The following is a 20,454-nucleotide window of genomic DNA, read 5'->3' on the forward strand; positions in this document are numbered from 1 at the left end:
ACACACCGCTGCTGCTATACATAATAATATGTTCACAAAGTCTAACTTGTGTCTTGGTGTTCTTTTGGCAACAGAGCAAGTAATTGGCCCAAGCTTCATCAAACCCCTGGTAGACATGCACGAGATATTGGGGTCCTTTGTTCAGATATGTTGCAAAATATCTGGTTCTCTCCCCATCTCTGTGGAATGGAAGAAAGATGGAACCAAAATCTCTAGTGGTCTAAAACACAAGCTCATTCAGCAGGACAACTCTGTGTCCATTGAAATTGAACAGCTAGAGAGATCTGATGCAGGGTTATACTCTTGCAAACTGACTAACACAGCAGGAAGCTGTGAATGCAGTGGGTCCATCGCGGTCAAAGGTTAGACACTGGTTTTTTTAACATGATTGGTCATATGATCCTAAACCAAAGGTGAGTACATCTTTAACCTTGTTCATCTTGTGTTCAGAACCTCCAAGCTTTGTGACAGTGCCCGAGTCGCAGACAGCTCTACCCAAAGCCACTGCACGCTTCAAAGGCACTTTTAAGGGAACTCCTCCCTTCACAGTCAAATGGTTTAAGGATGACACAGAGCTTATGACTGGGCCTACTTGTTTAATAGGGCTGGATGGGCTGTCCTGTTTCTTAGAGCTCTATTCAGTGGGTGTCACACAGAGTGGAGTCTACGCTTGCCAAGTCAGCAATGATGCTGGCTCCGTACACTGTAGTGCAAACCTGACAGTAAAAGGTTGGATTTACATCTTTTAACTCAGTTCTTGCTGAGATGTATTTATCTCATTTCTTCATCGCTGGCAAAACCCAATCATTCTCTTACATTTTTTGCAGCTTTGCAGCATTTTGTTTATTATGTACAGCTTTGCCACTGCTGCATTTTCTACGAAGCAATATATTTAGCATTTTTATGGCATTCACACAGCCATTTCGTTTTTCCTTCTAACCCATCATTGTCGGCTTATCTCATCTGCTCACCTCCTGCCCATCTTAACCATGTTAAATGGTGAGTGTTTCCTCATGCCTCCAGCTGATAACATATCTGTGTTTTGGCTTTCCAGAACCACCTGAATTTCTGCTGAAACCCCCTGCCAATAAGTTTGTGAAGCAGGGTGAGTCACTCCGCCTGGAGTGCAAAGTCAGTGGCACAGTCCCTCTGAAAATTACCTGGTACAAAAACGACACCAAAGTTACAGACGGTGGCAACTACAGGACGTCCTTTGTTGACTCAGTAGCAGTGCTAGAACTGGTCTCCACTAGTTTTGAGGATGATGGAGTTTACACCTGTGAGGCTCAGAATGATGCTGGCAGTGTGAGCTGCAGCACTACACTTACCATTAAAGGTTAGCATCCCATGGACTTCTGAAATATATTTTATTATTCTGATAACAGTGGCTGTTCAGTGTATTGGTGGGTTATATAGCTGTGTTCCACTGCTTAAAGCTGGTATCCATAACTGATTGCACTACTTTATTTAACAATGTAGTATGGCCAAGTGTCATCTGAGGCTTTTCCCTTTCTTGTACTGCTGAAAAATGTTAATCTGCAAGCCAAAACAGATCATTTCACATGAGCCAATACATTTTACATAATGCATCACGCTTACCGAGATGTAACCATTTAAGTTAACTGTAATGCTCTTTGTTAAAGTCTAAGCCATTATACCTATAGCTCCAGCAACATATTTTTGAACTTCTACAACTCTACATGAATTCACCATCCTGTCTGTAGTTCAACAAGTAGTTTTTTTTCCCCACAACCGTGCTGGCTTGTCTGTTGTAGTTTCTGATACATTTCTATGATTCCATGATCTTAGCTGCAGTTCAAGATAACATAACATCTCTACACATCTCAATAGTCTTACAATTGTGTCCATTTGTACTTAGAGCAACCGTTTTGGTATAAAAACATATTGAAGTTACATTTCTAAAATCCAACCCCAGTTCCAACAAAGATGAGACACTGTGTAAAATGTCAATAAAAACAGAATGTAGTAGTTTGTACAAACCCTTATTTTATTCACAATAGAACAAAAATGACACAGTCTCAGATTATTTCCAGCAGACTGCACAGCAGCATACCAAATATGTGTTTACAACTCTAACAGCTCATCTGCATCATAGCTGAAATTCACTTTCCCCAAAATTCCACACCAGTTTAGAAAAATTCCAAGTCCTGTAACAAATTTCAACATTTCAAAAATTTTCACTGAACTTAAACCACGCTTGAATTACGGATTTGCTGTCACTACAACTTCCAACTTCATTTTCCACATTTCTTAGAGATCTGCTATTCTAATTGCAGTTCCAACAAATTCTAAGACCCCAGCAAAATTCCACATTCCAATTTTGTGTGTTTGGCTAGGAACATGACCCAAACTCAGGACTTTCCTGGTAGCGACTGTGAATTTATTTACAGCGTTAGAATAAACAGTGCGAAGCAAAAAGTGTTCAAAACAGTGCGATTTCCAAAATTTCCGTGGTTACATGACAAAACAAAACGTAATGATTTAGTAAACGTTTTCACCAGACGATGGCCTGCGACAGGTTTTAGTTTCCGCGACACGGGCTTGTGCTAATTTTGCCACTCAGCGATTGAGCGTTGATCGAAGCCCAGCCACACTGTTAAATAGCAGACTGTTGATGAGGATCACTGGCAGCAGATGAATCCTGATTGCAGATCAGGTGTGGCTGTTCTTAGCCCGGGAACGCCACAAGCCTGGTGTTGCCCAAGAACCGGCACACTGGCCACACACACAAACGCACACAGAGGGAAACAGGAGACTGAAAACAAACCACACAAACAACATAACATTAAAAGCATTTAGACCAGTGAGGACTGACGGACCATGACAAGTTGTTTCATAAAATTTCCACGTTAAATATACAATCTTTTCTAAGACTTCATGTTCTTACAAAAATTCCACCAGTTAATCTATAGTAACGTTTTCAACACTGCCAGCTTTGAGCTTCATTCAACAGTTATGGGTTTCAGTTTTAAGATCTAGATATGAATTGTTTTCCTCGTGTATACCTCTTTAACAGTTCCATCATCTTTCTATAGACCCCCCATCTTTTGTCAAAATACCCCAGCCTGTTGAAGGGCTGAAGGGTAAGGACGTAAGTTTGTACTGCGAGATGAGTGGTACAGCTCCATTCCAGATCACCTGGTTTAAAGACAGGAAACCTCTCATGGAGAGCAGGAAGTTTAAGCTGGTGAGCGAGGGCAGCTCAGCCACACTGCATGTCATTGGAATAGAGCCCTCAGACGCCGGCGAATACGAGTGCAAAGTGTCAAACAGTGTAGGAAGCGATACCTGCCACACATCAATTAAACTCAGAGGTCAGTAGAAATCGCGATAGCGTTAAATTAAAGTAACATAAAATAAAATTAGATTTTCAAATGACTTTGTCACCTTGCTGACTTTGCCTTTTGCGCTGTTTTTCTCCTCTCTTCAGAGCCACCATCATTTGTGAAGAGACTGTCAAACATGACAGTGATACTGGGAGGGGAGGTGACCCTTGTGGCCACTGTTAAAGGCTCTGAACCCATTACTGTGTCCTGGGTTCAAGACAAGGATCACATTCTCAGGGACAGTGACAACAGGAAAATCACCTATGAAAACAACCAGGTGGCAGTTAAAATCTTTAACGCTGATGCAACTACGGCAGGCAAATATACCTGCCAACTCAGAAACGATGCTGGGAGTGTGGAGTGTTTCGCTAACTTGACTGTTCTAGGTTTGTAATCATATAATTCTCTCTCTTTCTGTTTTGTTTTTCTACCTGCAGCTTGAATGTGTGATTTTAAATATTTTCTGCCCCCTCTCTGTTGACTCCAGAGCCTGCTAAAATAGTGGACAAGCCCGATGCTCTGAGTGTGACGGCAGGTGATATGGCTGCCCTGGAGGTCAAAGTGTGTGGAACCCCAGAGCTCATACCCAAGTGGTTCAAAGATGGTGCTGAGCTGGCTTCTGGTAGAAAATACAAAATCTCATTTTCCCGGATGATTTCCAGCCTGAATGTGCTGTCTGCTGAGAAAGTTGACTCTGGAGAATACACATTTGAGATTATGAATGAAGTTGGGAAGGACCTGAGTAAAATCAATCTCACTGTTTTAGGTAGGTAATATCTTCATACCTTGAGCTGGAATATGCTGATCAGTGTGTTCACCCATTACCCCACTGACATGTGGGAAGAGGATTCATTGAAAGCACTTTTACCCTAGTACCATATTTTTTGGACCATAAGGCACACTGTTCAATTTTGGAGAAAATTAAAGGATTTTAAGTGCGCCTTACAGTCCCAAAAATACGGTACTTTTCTTGACAAATTGATACTCTTTAACAGCATTGCTTGTTTCCCTCCGAAACAGATAAGACAATTCCTCCAACATTCTCACGGAAACTGAAAGACTGTACCACTGTTGTTGGAAAACCTTTAGAAATGGAGTGCAAAGTGTCAGGCTCATCTCCTTTTACCATTTCATGGTACCACAATGACGAGGAGATAAAGAGTGGGCCAAATTATGAGATTTCATTCAGTGACAACAACTGTACACTAAAGGTGCTCACGCTGAAGCTGGCTGACTCTGGAGCGTACAAATGTAAGGCTGTCAACAAGGCAGGAACCACAGAAACTACAGCCTTCCTGGTTGTTCGAGGTCAGTATCCCAATCCCAGTATCCCAGTCAAAGAAGTCTTTATGTTGCTGCTGTCTGCTGAATGTTTCAGCACCAGTTTCTCTGAGCTGCCTCCAATTAATTCAGTGAAATGGGACAATGAAAATCAGTTCCATGACAAATAAATCAAAGGCAGTGATGGTTGCTAGTTATGTTAATTTATTTAGACTATCGGGAGAAAACTAGAGCATAGTTGGCAAGTATGAGCGCAGCGCCAAAGCTTTGACTCTACCCTGTAGCTGATGTCTGAATCTCGTTAATGCTGGAATTTTAATGGAGAAGAACAGAAGTGAACTTATTGTACAGATACTAGTCCATGCACAAAACCATCTGTGTCTGTTCTCAGCAGAGTATGCACACAGAGCTCTGCAACATCACAAATCAAATCTAAAGTGACAATGTTCTTTGATTACTGTCTTTGTACTTACATCCTGACAGACTAATCATAAAAACATTTGTTAAAAATAATGGACTGATGTCTAATAGGGATTTAAAGTTTGTAAAAGTCAATATTTATGCAGAATGCATCTGATATATTCTTGGATTTTGACTGTATTATTGAGGAAATGTTAGACAACTATGTCAGGCTTAACAGGTGGTGTTTTATATCAAAATTCACAATAACTGTATTCAATAAAATGTAATTTTATTGAATTCAACAGTTGCCTCAAGGTAACTGTTGTTATAATTTGTAAGGTAAAGACCCTACCATATTAAAAACTAAGCCCAACAACCCCCAAATCCCCAATGAGCAAGTGCTTGGCAACCATGGGAAGGAACAATTCCTGTTAACATAAATAGACCTGCAGCAGAACCAGGGTCATGGAGGGGCAACCATCCACCATGATGAGTTGGAGGTGAGGGGAACAAGGGGAAACGGGACAGATTTCAAATAAATCTTTGGTCTGCAAATGATTAAGTAGCTGACAACACTTTAGTGTTCAGTACTTGCAAAGCCCACTCCCAGTGGCTCTGAAGGTTCAAATGCACTGCAACCTAAGAAAACGTCAGCAAATAGACAATTGCAGCAAAAGCACACAAAACACAACGGAAATATAATTCAATTAAAAATTATTTAGGCAAGACAATAACATGAGAGAACAGCTGTGGACTGAAAAAAGTGTTGGAGTAATGTGTGTGCTAAACGCATGATTCATGTAATCCTGTAGATACATATTTGCTATCAGTCACCTTCTCAGCTGTTCCGTCACGTTATTGTCTCCTTTGAATCACTATTGTTTTTTGTGAGCTTTTGTTTTATTCCACTGTGAACTCTTTTTTTTTTTTGCATTTTTCTATTTGCTGATGTTTTCTTTGGTTGCAGGGTGTTTGACTTGTCTGGACCACTGAACCAACCAGGTTGGGAAAACATACAAGCACCACACAGGAGACCACCTGTGTTGGTTCCTCTGTGGTGCTCACACATGTGACGGGCCCCACCTCCTGCCCCCCAATACCTTTATTAAACAGTTAAGATAGAATCAGAATCAGAATCCTTTATTAATCCCTGAGGCAAAAATCACAGCTTTTGGCAAGAACTTGTAATGCAGTCATCATATCGTTTAGCTTTCCCTGATGCTATGATGCTATTTTTGTTAGTATTGCAGCTTCTTCTTTTAGCCTGTTCTGTTATTGCCCTGACAATTCTATGTCTGATAGAAATGTTTGATATTTCTGTTTGGACCCAGAACCTCCAACTTTTGTGGTGCCACCGCAGCCAGTGGAGGCCATGCCAGGCTCTAACGTGACGTTCTCAGCCATGGTGAAAGGCAGTGCCCCTCTCAAACTCAAGTGGTTCAGAGGGACAAAAGAGATCGTAGCTGGACATGGCTACGATTTCTCCCTGGATGATAACAAAGTTCTTTTAGAGCTTTACAACGTGGATAAATCTCATGCTGGAGAGTACACCTGTCAGATCATTAATGATGCAGGAAAAGAAAGCTATCCAGTGAATCTCACTGTCAAAGGTTGGCCAGAGAGAACTTATATCTTATTTTACTAATTTTCTTTTTTTTTTTTAATGTGGTTAATCACAGGTAATTCATGGTTTAACAAGTGGGGTCAATTACTTTTTCACACAGGAAAGGTAGGTTTGGGTAACTTTTCCCCCCATAAGATTACCTTTGTCTAATATTAAAACGACAAATATTTTAAAATCGGGAAAGGGGCAAATATCTTTTCAATGGCACCACACCTTTCTGTTAGCAACATCAATTAGTTAAATGTAACCGACTTCAGGTTTTTCTTGTCTATAAATTTCTTCTAACGCAGTCATTTTAAATAAAATTTCTGGTTGTGTCTTTCAGAGCCAGCAACTTTCTCAAAGAAGCTGAAGGACATATCAGTTGAGAAGGGCAAACCATTAACTCTGGAGTGTACATACACGGGCACCCCCATGATCACTGTGAGCTGGTACAAAGATGGCCAGCAGATCTTTGCTTCATACAAATACAACATTACCACAACAGAAAGCTCCTGCATCTTAGAGTGTCTCAGCACTGATGACAAGGAGGCTGCAGGAAGATACTGCTGCCAAGTGTGCAATGATGCTGGGAAAGACACGTGTGAGGCAGTGGTTTCTATCCTCGGTTAGTACAAGATCACTGAACCCATTCTGTTTGGGTTCATTTGTTCATGCAAAATATTCTTGGGCAAGCATCTGATGCATTCACCAGAGTATGAATGTGTGTGAATGTTAGATAGAAAGCATAGACCAGGGGTGTCCAAACTTTTTTCACTGAGGGCCACATACATAAAAATATAGGAGGGGCGGGGCCACTTACTAGAAATTAGGTATATAACCTTAACTGTAGCGTATTAAAGTTAGAAAAATCATTTAAAAGTGGTCAAATGTGTTATATTGTTGAATATAATTAAAGACAAAACTGCCTTCATCACAGCTTTCCATAAATGGATCTTTATTGATTTATTCAGAAAAAGCTTTGGTAGCTCATTCTCAGAACAGCAGCAGATTTCTTCTTGGACAGAAGATTTACAGCACAGAGAAAAAACAATAAAGGGGAAAATGGGATGGGGACATTTCAAGCTTGTTATTTAAGTTCTTAGGCTTAGCAACACACCTATTAACGTTCGTTTGAAACCGTTATCAACATTAACAGACTGAACTGGACTTAATAACAGGAGTGCATATAATTTTAGTAAATTATTCTGGTGAGTATCAGCTGCGCTGGGTATGTAAATCGGGCCATCCAGCCGCGGTGCTCATCGTACGCCACTCGTGCCAAAAATCCGGACAAATGTCACTTGATCAAGGAGCAGATCTGCATCAGATGAGATCAGCTGACTTTGCGTGTGCGTGCGCTGTGCACAGCGGTGTGTACTCTGTGTGTTAACAAGAAAAACGCATATAAGAAAGTGGTGCGCAAAAGCAGGGTAGTGACAGAATTGATGCGCATTATTGATATTTGAAGCATGTGTACCTGCACATGCATGCTTATTAACACACGGGTACTGTGGAATATATTTTTACTCACCTAAAGTGCTCGTGCTCTCGTCCACTTCCCGCAAATAAACATTAGCAGCTGTGCGGCGTCTGTGGCAACGGTGCTCGGATCGCATGTGATGGAGTAAAAATCAAAAGCACAGCTTTATCAGACAGTTGCAGTTTAATGTTGGCTGACAGTCTTCAGTGCGTGGCACAACTGGATTTCTGGACATGCTGACGTTGTTGAAGTCCTGCACTTTTTCCGGGCACATTATTTCGGTGACTTTAACGAGGCAGTGTTTTATGAGGTCACATCTGAAAAAGGCTTGCCATGTCTTGCCATGAGTTGGGCGACCTCATAGCTGCTATTGGAGCCTTTTCCTGGACAATTTGAGCACGAAAAAAATACTGTTGCTGACCCCGCAGGAGAGCTACCCTTTGCTTTAATTTCTGCTTCTGGCTCAGCACCAGTGTAGGATGCATAGGCCTGATGTTTGGTTTCATTATGACGTCGTACATTATACTCTTTCATAACTGCCACAGTTTCAGTGCAGATCAAACAGACACACCTCCCTTTAATTCTTTGAAGAAATATTCACTCTCCACCGTGTCTGAAATTTTCTGCACTCACTTTCTACCTTTTGCTTCTTTGGTTCTGCCATGTTTGGTAACTTGGGGTAAATTTCTTCTGTGATTGTCCTTTTTGGTAGAGCAACTGCCTTGATCAACAGTAGCTCCCCCTGGTGTTAAAACTAAGAAGTGCAATACACTCAGGCAAAAGTTGAAGTGCGGGCCATATTCTATTCTATTTACAAAATTACTTGAGGGCCAATTAAAAATGGACCGCGGGCCCTGGCATAGACAATACTGCTTGTATTGAATGAGTGTGAAAAGCGAATGACAGGTGTTGTATAAAGCACTTTGAACGCTCAGGTAGAGCAGAAAAACTCTAAGAACCACTCCAATTATGTTTTACAAAGAGCAACAAAAACTGAATAGTTAAAAGATTGAAAAATGCAGCTCTGCAGCACAGAGCCACTTATTAGGTAATAATCGATTATCTCATTGGAAATTTCTCAGAGTCAAACGTTTTACTCTCTTCGGAGCTGACCACCTTAAGAAAATCTTTCCTTCTGATTGGGCAAATTAGGGGACTCAACCTAGAGGCAGCATGCAGTGGTTGTAAACCTGCAGTAATAAGTAACAAACTGATATCAGCACATTGCAAAGATATAAAAATATGGAAACCTCAAACAATCAGAAGCCAGAGGTTTTGCATTATGGATGTTACACATTTTTGAACCTATCTGAGAAGTCGTCCACTTTTAATCTGTAAAATTGCATATAAGACTAGATGATGAGGAAAAGCCTGATAGGTTAATCTATAAGCAATAATACATACATACAACTACACGCAAAGCAAGACTTATTATATGTGTAGCTGTCCCAAAGCCTGCAGATTTGATTTAATTTAAAGTGTGTCCCTATAGTGACCAGCAGATGTCTTATGTTTTCAGAGCCACCATATTTTACTGAGTCACTAGAGCCCATGGAGGTGACAGCTGGAGATGCTGTTTGTCTGAAATGTCAGGTTGCAGGCACACCTGAGATCAAAGTGTCCTGGTTCAAGGCTGATGGCAAAGTCAGGTCTAGCCCCACCTGCAAGCTGGAGTACACAAAGGGTGTTGCCTGTTTGAAGCTAAGTAAAGCCACCAAGTCCGATATCGGAGAGTACACCTGCAAGGCAGAGAACAGGATTGGCTCTGCTTCCTCCAGCTGCAGACTCAATGTGCTAGGTAAAATCTAGTTTTCCAGAGTACTGCATTTACGCTGTGTAAATGCAGTTTGTAAAAATTTGTAAAATGCAGATTTGTAAAAATCACTGGCTTTTCAGGCTAATGTCTGCCATGTGTTTATCTTTTCCAGAAGCTAAAACGCCACCATCTTTCCCAAAGAAGATCACCAGCCTACAGCAAACTGAGGGCCAGCCAGTGCGCTTTGAGTGCCGCGTGGCTGGCTCATTGCCCATTGAGGTGTCCTGGCTGAAAGACGGCAAACCTCTGAGTCAGGGGGAGGAATTCTCCATGCTGTATGATGATAACACAGCTGTTCTGCAGATCAACAACAGTGAGATGAGGCACTCTGGGGAGTACACCTGCGTGGCTACCAACAGTGTGGGCTCAGCTTCATGCAGAGCCAAGCTCACTCTGCAAGGTGTGTGACACATGACTGGATTGATTCATGGTTATAATCTAAGTAATACTGGATGCTTATGAAGCAAACAATGTAATGTTTAGATATCTCACGATGACCTACTGATTCTGACTTTAGACAAAAACGAGTCTTCTGTTTAGTGTGAAACTGTGAATTTCTCAACGTGTTAGGAGAACTCATGACTTCTGGTCACTGCTCCTCACTTTTCTGAAAATGCCCCCACTCTGTTCTACTTAACCACCTTTCTCTTTCACGTTCTAGACCAGGGGTCGGCAACCTGCGGCTCCGGAGCCGCATGCGGCTCTTCAGTCTTTATACTGCGGCTCCGTGGTTTGGGAAAATAAATTGTAAAAATATTTCGCTTAAGTGTATTTTATTTCTGCTAGTTGTTTGTTAACTTGTAGTTCTAAATTGGAAGATTATCATGATCTTGAAATATAAAAAATAAAATTATATTTTATTATTTTTCATAGCTCAAAATAAGCGTCACACTCGCGGAAGCCGGTATACCCGCCGAAACGCCGTGCATTTATCGAGACTTTCAACCTCAGGTAGGCCAAGTATGGAGAAATGTAAGAAAAGAAAAATATCTGAAGAAAATAGAACATTTAATGATGCCTGGGCAGATTTATTTGCATTTACTTATGACGAGAGCGGCCTGCCAGTATGCCCAATTTGTGGATTGTCAATCTTTGGATCCACATACGTGTTTGAGCAGCTATTCCCCACCATGAACTATGATAAAAACAAACACCGCTCACGCCTCACAGACGACAGCTCACAGTCCTGCGTAAAGCTGACTTCGTACAGCCCCGGTCTGCAGATGCTGTGCGCAGAGGTTCAGGAGCAGAAGTCCCATTGTAAACATATCGCGGCAGACCCGACGATGTTTGCATGAACATGCAGCTTCTCTTTATGGACCACTTTTCACACACGGTTTCTGTACACATGCAGCTGACTTTAGTTTTCCAGCACACAGCCTGACACACAACACAACAGCAGAGAGAGCGCAGACTTTAAGGCGGCGAGGCGTGATTGCGGATGACGCTCAGGTGCGACCACCTCTCCTGCAGCGGCACTGCAGGCCACGCCCCGCCATACACATTAACCAGGTAAAATAAATATTTACTCAGATATTTTGCGAATATTTCTTATTCATTTTTTAGGAGCATAGTGCTTTTGTCCAACTATTTTTAAAATTCAGGTCAAGGCTCTGCTAAGTTCCAAAAGCCCAAAGGCGATATAAGGACGACGGCTCAGTTTTTGTTTGCTACATCGATAATTTTAATTGAGCTTTTTAATTCATTTTAAAGAGACCTTCAACTGGATGTTTTTCTTTTTTGTTAGAATTTTTTAAGAGTTGAAAATGTGTTCATTATATAAATAAAATTTTCTTTGTAGCACTTCATGAATTTCATAAGCAACACACTGTAGTTGTTTATACAAAGCATAACGGTAAAAATCAATGTATACAGTGTTATCTTCATTTTAGATGTCAAAAAGTATTTGTTGCTCCCAGTGTTTTCTTTTCCGCGGAAACCGGGTCCAAATGGCTCTTTGTGTCTTAAAGGTTGCTGACCCCTGTTCTAGACGTTCTAAAAGTTGTAAATGTCTTGTGTTTATTATTTTTGACAGCGCTTTGGTCAGATGGTGCTGGGCTGTTTAAGGCCCCAAACGGTTTAATCGTGTCCATCTAAGGATTTGTTCTTTTATCTTCCTTTCACTCATTCACCACCCTGCAGAACCCAGATACCCTCCAGTATTTGACAGGAAGTTGTCACTACAGGAGGTGACAGTGGGTGACAGCATTGAGCTGGAATGTCACATGACTGGTTCTGCGCCCATTAAAGTCACATGGTCCAAAGACCACAAAGATATTCGCTCTGGGGGGAATTATAAGATTAGCTGTGTGGATAATACACCTCACCTGACCATTCTGAAGGCAGATAAATCAGACACAGGGAGATACTTCTGCCACGCCTCTAATGACATGGGGAAGGACTCTTGTTCCTCTGATATCACTGTCAAAGGTATTTGAACCCGGGGCACACTCATGCCATCTCGGCTCTGTCTTCTAAAGCACTTACATCTCTCGAAGGACATTTTTTTGTGTTTGAAAGCTGCTCCCCTTCTCATCATTCTTACTTTCTTCTCTTGATTTCAGAGCGCAAAAATCCTCCAGTGTTCACCAAAAAGCCCTCAGAGCACATCGAGGACATGGAGGGCAAACTGGTGAAGATTGAGGGCCGAGTCTCTGGGTCGCAGCCCATGTCAGTCAGCTGGTTCAAAGATGACACGGAGATACAGAGTTCTGACAAATATGACATCAGCTTTAAGAGTAATGTGGCAGTGCTGTGCATTAAGAACAGCCAAGTGAATGACAGCGGAAGGTACTCGTGCCAGGCCTCTAATGAAGCTGGAAAAGCCTCCTGTGATGTCACTGTTGGCATCTCAGGTATGTTTGATTTAAAGTCAAAGCGTAATTGATGCTCACAGAATGTTGGACAGCTAGCAGGAAAGATTAAAAGATGAGCTAACTTATTTAGTAGTTTGTTATGTTTATCAAAGTCTTTGGTTTTATTTATTTCGTTGTTATAATCTTTGATGATTTGGACTGTTGGTTAAACATCTTGCATAAATTACCAACTAATGAAGGCTTCAAGTCAGACTTTTTCTCCTCACGTATATTTGCTTTTTAACCCTGTTATTAGAATTTACTTTGAAGGCTTTGTCATTTTAACAAAGAGTCTCAGTCTTTGTTTAAAGGTCTTCAGATGTGCTTACATAGTTCATGAATCTGAGCACTAACAGCAGTACAGTCAGCTAAATCAGCCTGTCTTATCTCTCTTTCAGAGGCCAAGAAGCCCCCAGTGTTTGACGTACCTCTTAAACCAGCAACTGTGGATGAGGGCGAGAAGCTAATTCTCAGGTGCCATGTCTGTGGATCTTCGCCTCTGAAGATCCAGTGGATGAAGGACAGGAAGGAGTTGACACCATCCAGCAGCACTAGAATCAGCTTTTCTGATGGCACAGCATGTCTGGAGATCAGCACAGTCTCTAAACTCAATGCTGGTGACTACCTCTGCAAGGCTACCAACGAGGCTGGCAGCGAATTCTGCAAAGCCAAAGTCACTGTCAAAGGTAAAAAAAAAAAAAAAAAAAGGTTAAATCAAATATCACCTGAGAACTGTACTCTAAGATTTTGTTTATTTGTTATTGTTTTCATTTCTCAAAAGTTGAAGAATTCTGATTGTTGTTGCTTTTGAGAATCTTTCATTTGTAGCTTGTCATCTTGCAGAGAAACCTGGAGCAGCTCTGTCTCCTGCTGAAGCTCCAGCAGCTTCTCCGTCCAAAAAAATGGACAATCTGTTCTTCATTGAAGAGCCTAAAACTGCACACGTTACCGAGAGTGAGGGTCTCAACATTTGCACAATGCACAATCCAAATATGTAAAAACATAGGCATTTCTGATCTAACTCCTCTACCTGTTGCTCACAGAGGGAACCGCCACCTTCATCGCAAAGGTGGGTGGTGACCCCATTCCCAGTGTGAAGTGGATGAAAGGAAAGTGGAGGCAAGTGACCCACGGTGGCCGGATCTCCATTGAACAGAAGGGCCAAGAGGCCAAACTGGAGATCAGAGAAGTGACGAAATCGGACTCTGGTCAGTACAGATGTGTCGCCTCCAACAAACATGGCGAGATCGAGTGCAGCACTGACATGCACGTAGAGGAAAAGAAGGACGTAGCGATGCTTGAGGGAGACCTTCGCGCTAAACTGAAGAAGTGAGTTTAAAATCTGACAACACAGAATCATTCAGACTGAAATGTTGTTTAAGGAAAAAATTTCATTGTCATTTTATCTTTTATCTTTAAAAATGTATGACATCTCCTTTTTCTTAGAACTCCATCAAAGCAAAAGAGCCCACAGGAGGAAAAAGACATTGACATAGTTGAGCTGTTGAGAAACGTGGACCCAAAAGAGTATGAGAAATACGCCCGAATGTATGGAATCACTGACTACCGAGGCCTACTGCATGCAATTGAGCAGCTCAAAAAAGAGAGAGCTGAAGAAAGTGGAAGACAAGTAAGGGTCTCCACAATCACTTGGTCTGATGATTATGAATCTGTGGATGTCTAGTGCTGAGTAATGCGCTTCTTTGTGTTGCTGACAGGAAGTAGACCGTGGAGACAGAGAGTCCGATGAGGACATGGCCAGACTGGTGGCTGACCTGCAGAAGAGGATGGAACGGACTGAGGTCAGGACATGTGCAAAGTCTGTTTTGAAAACCAAAGCTTTACTGTTACACCAAAAGTGAAATGCAATTTGAAATTCATCTTTTCATAATGCTTATAAAGAATTTAGAAATGGATCTTCAGACAGTAAGATGCAATAAGGTAAATATAAGTTTTTGTTTGTGCAGGTCATCAGTATAAAAAAACAAAAATGAAGGACATTTATTAGCTTAAAGGTAAAAATTCACCAATAACATCAATTTACAAAATCTTTCTAAAACTGAGTCCTACAGTGGCCCTGAGAGGCCAAACGGACTGAAAGCATCTGCAATTACGAAAACGCTGCAAAAGCACACAAAACACAACGGAAACAGACAAAAAGAAAATAAAGAAAGCAATCAGAAAGAAAACGGAAATGTTTCCATCAAGTTATCGTGTCCCCTGAAACACTTCTGTTTTCCTTCCTGATTTTTTTGTTGTTGTTTTTTTGCCATGGATTTTTCATTCCCGTTGTCTTTTTTTCTGTTTCAATGGTGTATTTCGCAGCATTTTTCTATTTGCTGGTGTTTTCTTAAGTCCGTTTGGCCTCCTAGGGCCACCGTAATACTCTTAGGCCCACAGTAGAATCCAAAGTTTTACATTTTGTTTTAGTTGAATCACAGTACAATTAATTTTTAACTTTATTGAGTAAAGCTTTTACTTGCAACTGTAGGAAAGAGTTGCTTATATAATTGTGAACTGATGTTTTTAGAAAAGCCAAGATCCTTGTCAGTCAGCTAACTTCTTTTTAATCCCCTGAGCCTTTTAGTAGATATTGATACCTATGGTATCAATTTAAAAATCCTACATCGCATTGTTCTCAAATTATCACATTCACAAGATTTTCAGAAAACTTAACTTCTCCATGAAATTTTACCTTGTCCAGTATTTGTTGAGGATGCAGCTATCAATTTAAAATCCCAAGTAAACTGGTTGGGCAAACGTCCGCGTGTCCTCAAATATCCATGAGAGGGTAACGATGGGTCCAGTGTTCCGCAACCAGGATGAAAACCGCATATTTGTCCTGCATCCAAAGTTCAACTAGTGGACGCACTCTTGTTTCCAGCACCCTGGACTTTCCCAGGGAGGCTGAGGAGTTTGATCTTTTTAAACAGGGGACCCACCCTCTGCCAATCCAGAGGTACTGCCTCATCTCTACACAACAGTAGAGAGAGGCTTGTCAACCAAGACAGCCCTACAACATCCAGAGCCTTCAAGAACTCAGGGTGAACCTCACACACCCTATAGGACCTGCCACCAAGGATTTCTAGGAGTAACCAAGTGGTGGAAGGTTTCCACTTTGATGGTCTCAGAATGTCGTCTCTGCTTTTCACAGATAAGCTGCTCCAGCTCACACTGCAGCAGTTCACAGCTGAGTGTGAAGCGGTGGGAATAAGAATCAGCACCTCAAAGTCTGAGGCCATGGTCCTCAGCTGGAAAAGGGTGGAGTGCCCACTCCGGGTCAGGGGCGAGTGGGAGATCGACAGATTAGTGCTTCGGCTGCAGTGATGCGGAGGATGTACCAGTCTGTCGTGGTAAAGAAAGAGCTAAGCGTAAAAGCAAAACTCTTAATTTACTGGTCGATGTACATCCTTACCCTTACCAACGGTCATGAGCTCTGGGTAGTGGCTGAAATCATGGATACAAGCAACGGAAATGAGCTTTCTCCAATGGGTGGCTGGCCTCTGCCTTAGAGATAAGGGGAGGAGTTCAGCCATCCGGGTGAAGTGTTCTAGGCAAGGCCCACCAGGAAGAAGCCCCGGGGCAGACCCAGGACAAGCTGAAGACATTATATATCTTGGCTGGCTAGGGTGAGGGAGGTCTGGGCTTTTGGGCTTAGGCTGAAGCCCCAGCGACCCAGCCCTAGATAAGCGGAAGAAAATCAATGGACTTCCTTCTAGAATTATCACAAGCACAAGATTTTCAGAAAATATCACCTCAGACCTCAGACCTTGAGGTCACTGAGTTTTGAACTCATCAGAGATAGTAGTTACACCTGTGGTATTAATTTGTAAATCCTACGGCTTGTTTTGTTCTCAGGTTTCGCACTGACAAACTTGAGTATCCACGTGGCACACCCACATGCCCGGCAGGGTGTGCGGGTGGGGCGACAATACCTAATAAGCCTTTTATGGCCGAAGGCTAAAAATCCTCAAAGCATATTTAAAGGATAATTGAATTTTAAACCAGATGAACCACTGGCTTTGTTATTAATGATAAGACCAGTGGTTGATGTGCCGTTGATGTGTTTTTGTCAACCAACAGTTATGGGATACACTAGCAGTTGTTTCTAAATCTATATCAGTCCGACTTTAGTCTGAAACCGTTGCGATGGTCTTTTTTGCTGAATTAACAAAACTAATGTTGGTCCAGGGTCAACATTGCAAGTGACCAATTAGGTTGTAGCTATAGACCAGGTTTATTTTCTTTGGTCCTTAATATATGTTGTTCATATAAATATTATTAGAAAAAGCTGTTGAGCCATCAGAGAATCTTTCTTTTACTGCAGTGTACAGTTAATAGAAATAGTCACAAGGATGAAGTACTGTTTCTGTTAGTGGCATGTACTTCATAATGCTCTTTGTCATTATTGCAGCCTGTCACTGTGGTGAAGGACATTTCCAATCAATCTGTCTTCATTAATGAAGAAGCAGTGTTCGAGTGTGAGATCAAGATCAACTACCCAGAGATCACACTGTCCTGGTACAAAGGCACACAGAAACTAGATACTAGTGACAAGTACAATATCACCATCAGCGGCGACCGCCATCTGCTCAGGGTCAAGAACTGCCAGTCATCTGACCAGGGCAACTACAGGGTGGTGTGCGGGCCCCACATATCCAGCGCCAAGCTCAGTGTCATGGGTCAGTACTGACAACTTTACTGCATCTGTTATTCAAATGTAATATTATATCATTATAGATAAAAATAAGATCTGTCATTTGATAAAGGATAATTAGCATTTCACCTCAGTAGTTGTCTAATTTAGCTTAGAGGCTTTAGCTTTTAAGTGGTTGTAAATGTTATGTCTTCTTGGCTGATTAAAAACAAAGCCTCCTTACAATAAAAACTAGATTATCTTAAATAAACTATTTTGTTTTGACTTCATTTTTGTTATTATGTGTTTTGTCTTTTAGAGGTGGAGGTTGAGAAACATCTACAGGACACAATGGGTAAGGAAGGCCAGTCATGTACTATGTCTTGTCAGATGTCCATCCCTAATGTAGAGGCTCAGTGGTTTAAAAATGGAAAGCAGTTAGAAATGAAGGACAGGTACACATCTGAAGTGAAACACAAGGTTCAGAAGCTACTGATCAGAGACCTGAAGCCTGAAGACCAAGGAAGATACACCTGCAAGTACCAACAGCTGGAGTCTTCAGCAGACCTCTGGGTGGAAGGTTTGTACCCGGAAACCATCCTCCAAACTTATAGACATGTTTTCCATAGTTCCCAGTTACTAACCTCTTTTGACTTCCATTATCAAACTCTTAAAATAATGTTGGCAATTTGAAGATTGCCCTCTTTTTTCCTCTTTGATTTTGTCCTTCTCTTTCATAACAATCTTCATGATTATGTTCCACAAACATGCCCCATTATCCCATTTGTTGTATTTTTACATGCATTTTGATAACTGTCCCATAAATGATAATCATCATTTTTAACCATCGAGATGATATTTTGATGAAAAATTACCATTCAGGTATTGTCATACACTCCCAATTGTGATGCCATTTACCCATTCCCGTCTTTATCTTTTTTTTAGCTGAACAAATTCATTTCACCAAACGCATCCACAACATCGAAGTCAATGAGCGACAGTCAGCCACCTTTGAGTGTGAAGTGTCCTTTGACAATGCCATTGTTTCATGGTACAAAGACACCTGGGAACTGAAAGAGAGCCCTAAGTACAACTTCAGAAGCGAGGGCCGAAGACATTTCATGGTCATTCAAAACGTGACTGTTGAAGACGAAGGTGTGTAGTGTGCCATCAAGCTACAAAGGCTCGTCACAAAGTCCTATAGATTTTTTTTCCTCGTTGTTTGTTGAGACCTGAGTGTAAAAGATCTTCATTACTAATTCCTTATAGGCGTGTACTCAGTAATTGTGAGGTTGGAACCCAGGGGAGAGGCTAAGAGCACAGCTGAGCTTTATTTGTCTGGCAAAGGTACAGTTCTGAGTCAGGCAACACTTTTTATGCTTCTGTTCAGCTTTTATCGAAGTGTTTAACACTCTGTTTATTCTTCCGCTTTCTTTTCTTTTTTTTACAGAAATTGAATTAGCAATGGTCCCCATTGGTAGGTATTTTATTTTCAAGACCCTCAATGACTTTAATCTTTCAGGAACATCTTTGGAAAACCTCTTTCTGTTCCTCTTTATCGCTCTAGTTCACCACTGTAGGTTTTTACAAATTCAGACATAATAAAAAAATATCTGACCCTTACCAGGTTCTAAAATTAGGCAAATGCAACCTCAGAGGAATAGCATCACATGACATATTACATCATGTCATTATGTATTTAACAAGATTTAATGCAAAATTTAGGACCAATGTGTGAAAAAATAAGCACACACTATGATTCACTAACTTGTAGAACCACTTTTTTTGGTGGTGGTGTTCTGTTGGACTTCTATGATAATCACAGTGTGTCCATAACAAACACATGTTCAAGTATAAGGGTGTTCTTAAGTGGAGGTGACACCAGGGCACCCTAGGTCACAGGTCGGTGATTAATTTCTTGTCTGTGTCTTGGGTGAAATGAGGAGCTGAACTGTCAACTGATCACCACCTGGTAGTGAGTTGGATGAGGAGAGAGCAGAGGATGCTGGCCATGCACGCCCAGATATATGGGTAAGATGCACTGGGAGCATCAAGCAGAAGCCCTGGTCTGCGAGATCGTCAATTTCCACTTCTGGAATAACTTTGAATACATTCCGAGAGAGACAGAGGGCATTGGGTTCCATACCTCCACTGGGGCAAGCATACCAGATGATGGACACTGGAGCTAAAGAGAGCTGTCAGAGGGACTCCTAGTGGGCTTGGTTAGCCTGTGGCGTTACAATTACTGTGTAAAAGCGGGGATGGAGGGCTACTGATTTTACCTGAGGATAATGTCAAACAGTAAAAGTTATATGTTCACAGTGTGTGTTTATGTTACTGCCCTCACCTATTGCAGCAAGTTCTGAGTAGTGACTTAAATAACGAAATCGCGGATACGAACGACAGTAATGAGCTTTCTTCAAAGGGTAGCTGGGCCCTTCTTTAGAGACAGGGTGAGGGACTCAAAAGAGCAGCTCTGCTCAGAGAAGCTGTGGGAACTTCTGCACACAGGAATCAGGTGAGGTGGCTCAGGCATGTGAGTAGGATGCCTCCTGGTTGCCTGCTATATTAGGTCTTCTGGGGATTTACCACAGGAAGGAGACCTTGGGGAAGACCCAGGACAAACTGGCTATCTTTAAGACACCTCAGTCGCCAGACCCGAAGAGCTGGAGGTGGTGGCTGAGGAGGGCCTGGGCTTCTTCTGGGCATGGATGGATCAGTGGGTGGATGTCATTGCCGTTTGTCGTTTGTCCTTGAGGGGAAGTTGATGTCCACTCCTGGGAATGATTTTCCACTTGCTTTCCAATTCCACCTGAATGTGTCAGATTAGCAAACTCCTAACAATTCTGCTTTTACAGTTGTAGACACACTTGCCAATCTTCATTTAATCTAGTGAATCTGACTAGCAGCAACTTTCTGTTACTTACATGCTTTATTCCTATAAAGGCAGTAGGGGTATTTCATATACTGTGTCTGCCTTTTTGCTCAGTGTGTGTTAAATATGTAATGACACAATGTATATTGTTGTTCA

General features: G+C 41.7%; 1 protein-coding gene across 1 annotated transcript in view; it reads left to right on the forward strand.

The window, feature by feature from the left end:
* The window catches only part of ttn.2 (titin, tandem duplicate 2), a 217,539-nt gene that overhangs the window by 63,623 nt on the left and 133,462 nt on the right, over positions 1-20,454 (forward strand). Inside the window, 23 exon segments of the mRNA XM_039599816.1 lie at positions 75-362; positions 451-729; positions 1,055-1,336; positions 3,057-3,335; positions 3,452-3,733; positions 3,835-4,113; positions 4,368-4,655; positions 6,362-6,640; positions 6,980-7,261; positions 9,636-9,914; positions 10,045-10,332; positions 12,075-12,362; positions 12,497-12,787; positions 13,186-13,473; positions 13,631-13,741; positions 13,831-14,116; positions 14,234-14,417; positions 14,506-14,589; positions 17,202-17,469; positions 17,743-18,003; positions 18,369-18,578; positions 18,693-18,770; positions 18,874-18,900. Coding sequence (XP_039455750.1) covers positions 75-362; positions 451-729; positions 1,055-1,336; positions 3,057-3,335; positions 3,452-3,733; positions 3,835-4,113; positions 4,368-4,655; positions 6,362-6,640; positions 6,980-7,261; positions 9,636-9,914; positions 10,045-10,332; positions 12,075-12,362; positions 12,497-12,787; positions 13,186-13,473; positions 13,631-13,741; positions 13,831-14,116; positions 14,234-14,417; positions 14,506-14,589; positions 17,202-17,469; positions 17,743-18,003; positions 18,369-18,578; positions 18,693-18,770; positions 18,874-18,900 — 5,481 coding nt within the window.

The sequence above is a fragment of the Oreochromis aureus genome, linkage group 16 (assembly GCF_013358895.1).
Source record: "Oreochromis aureus strain Israel breed Guangdong linkage group 16, ZZ_aureus, whole genome shotgun sequence".
Classification (NCBI taxonomy): Eukaryota; Metazoa; Chordata; class Actinopteri; order Cichliformes; family Cichlidae; genus Oreochromis; species Oreochromis aureus.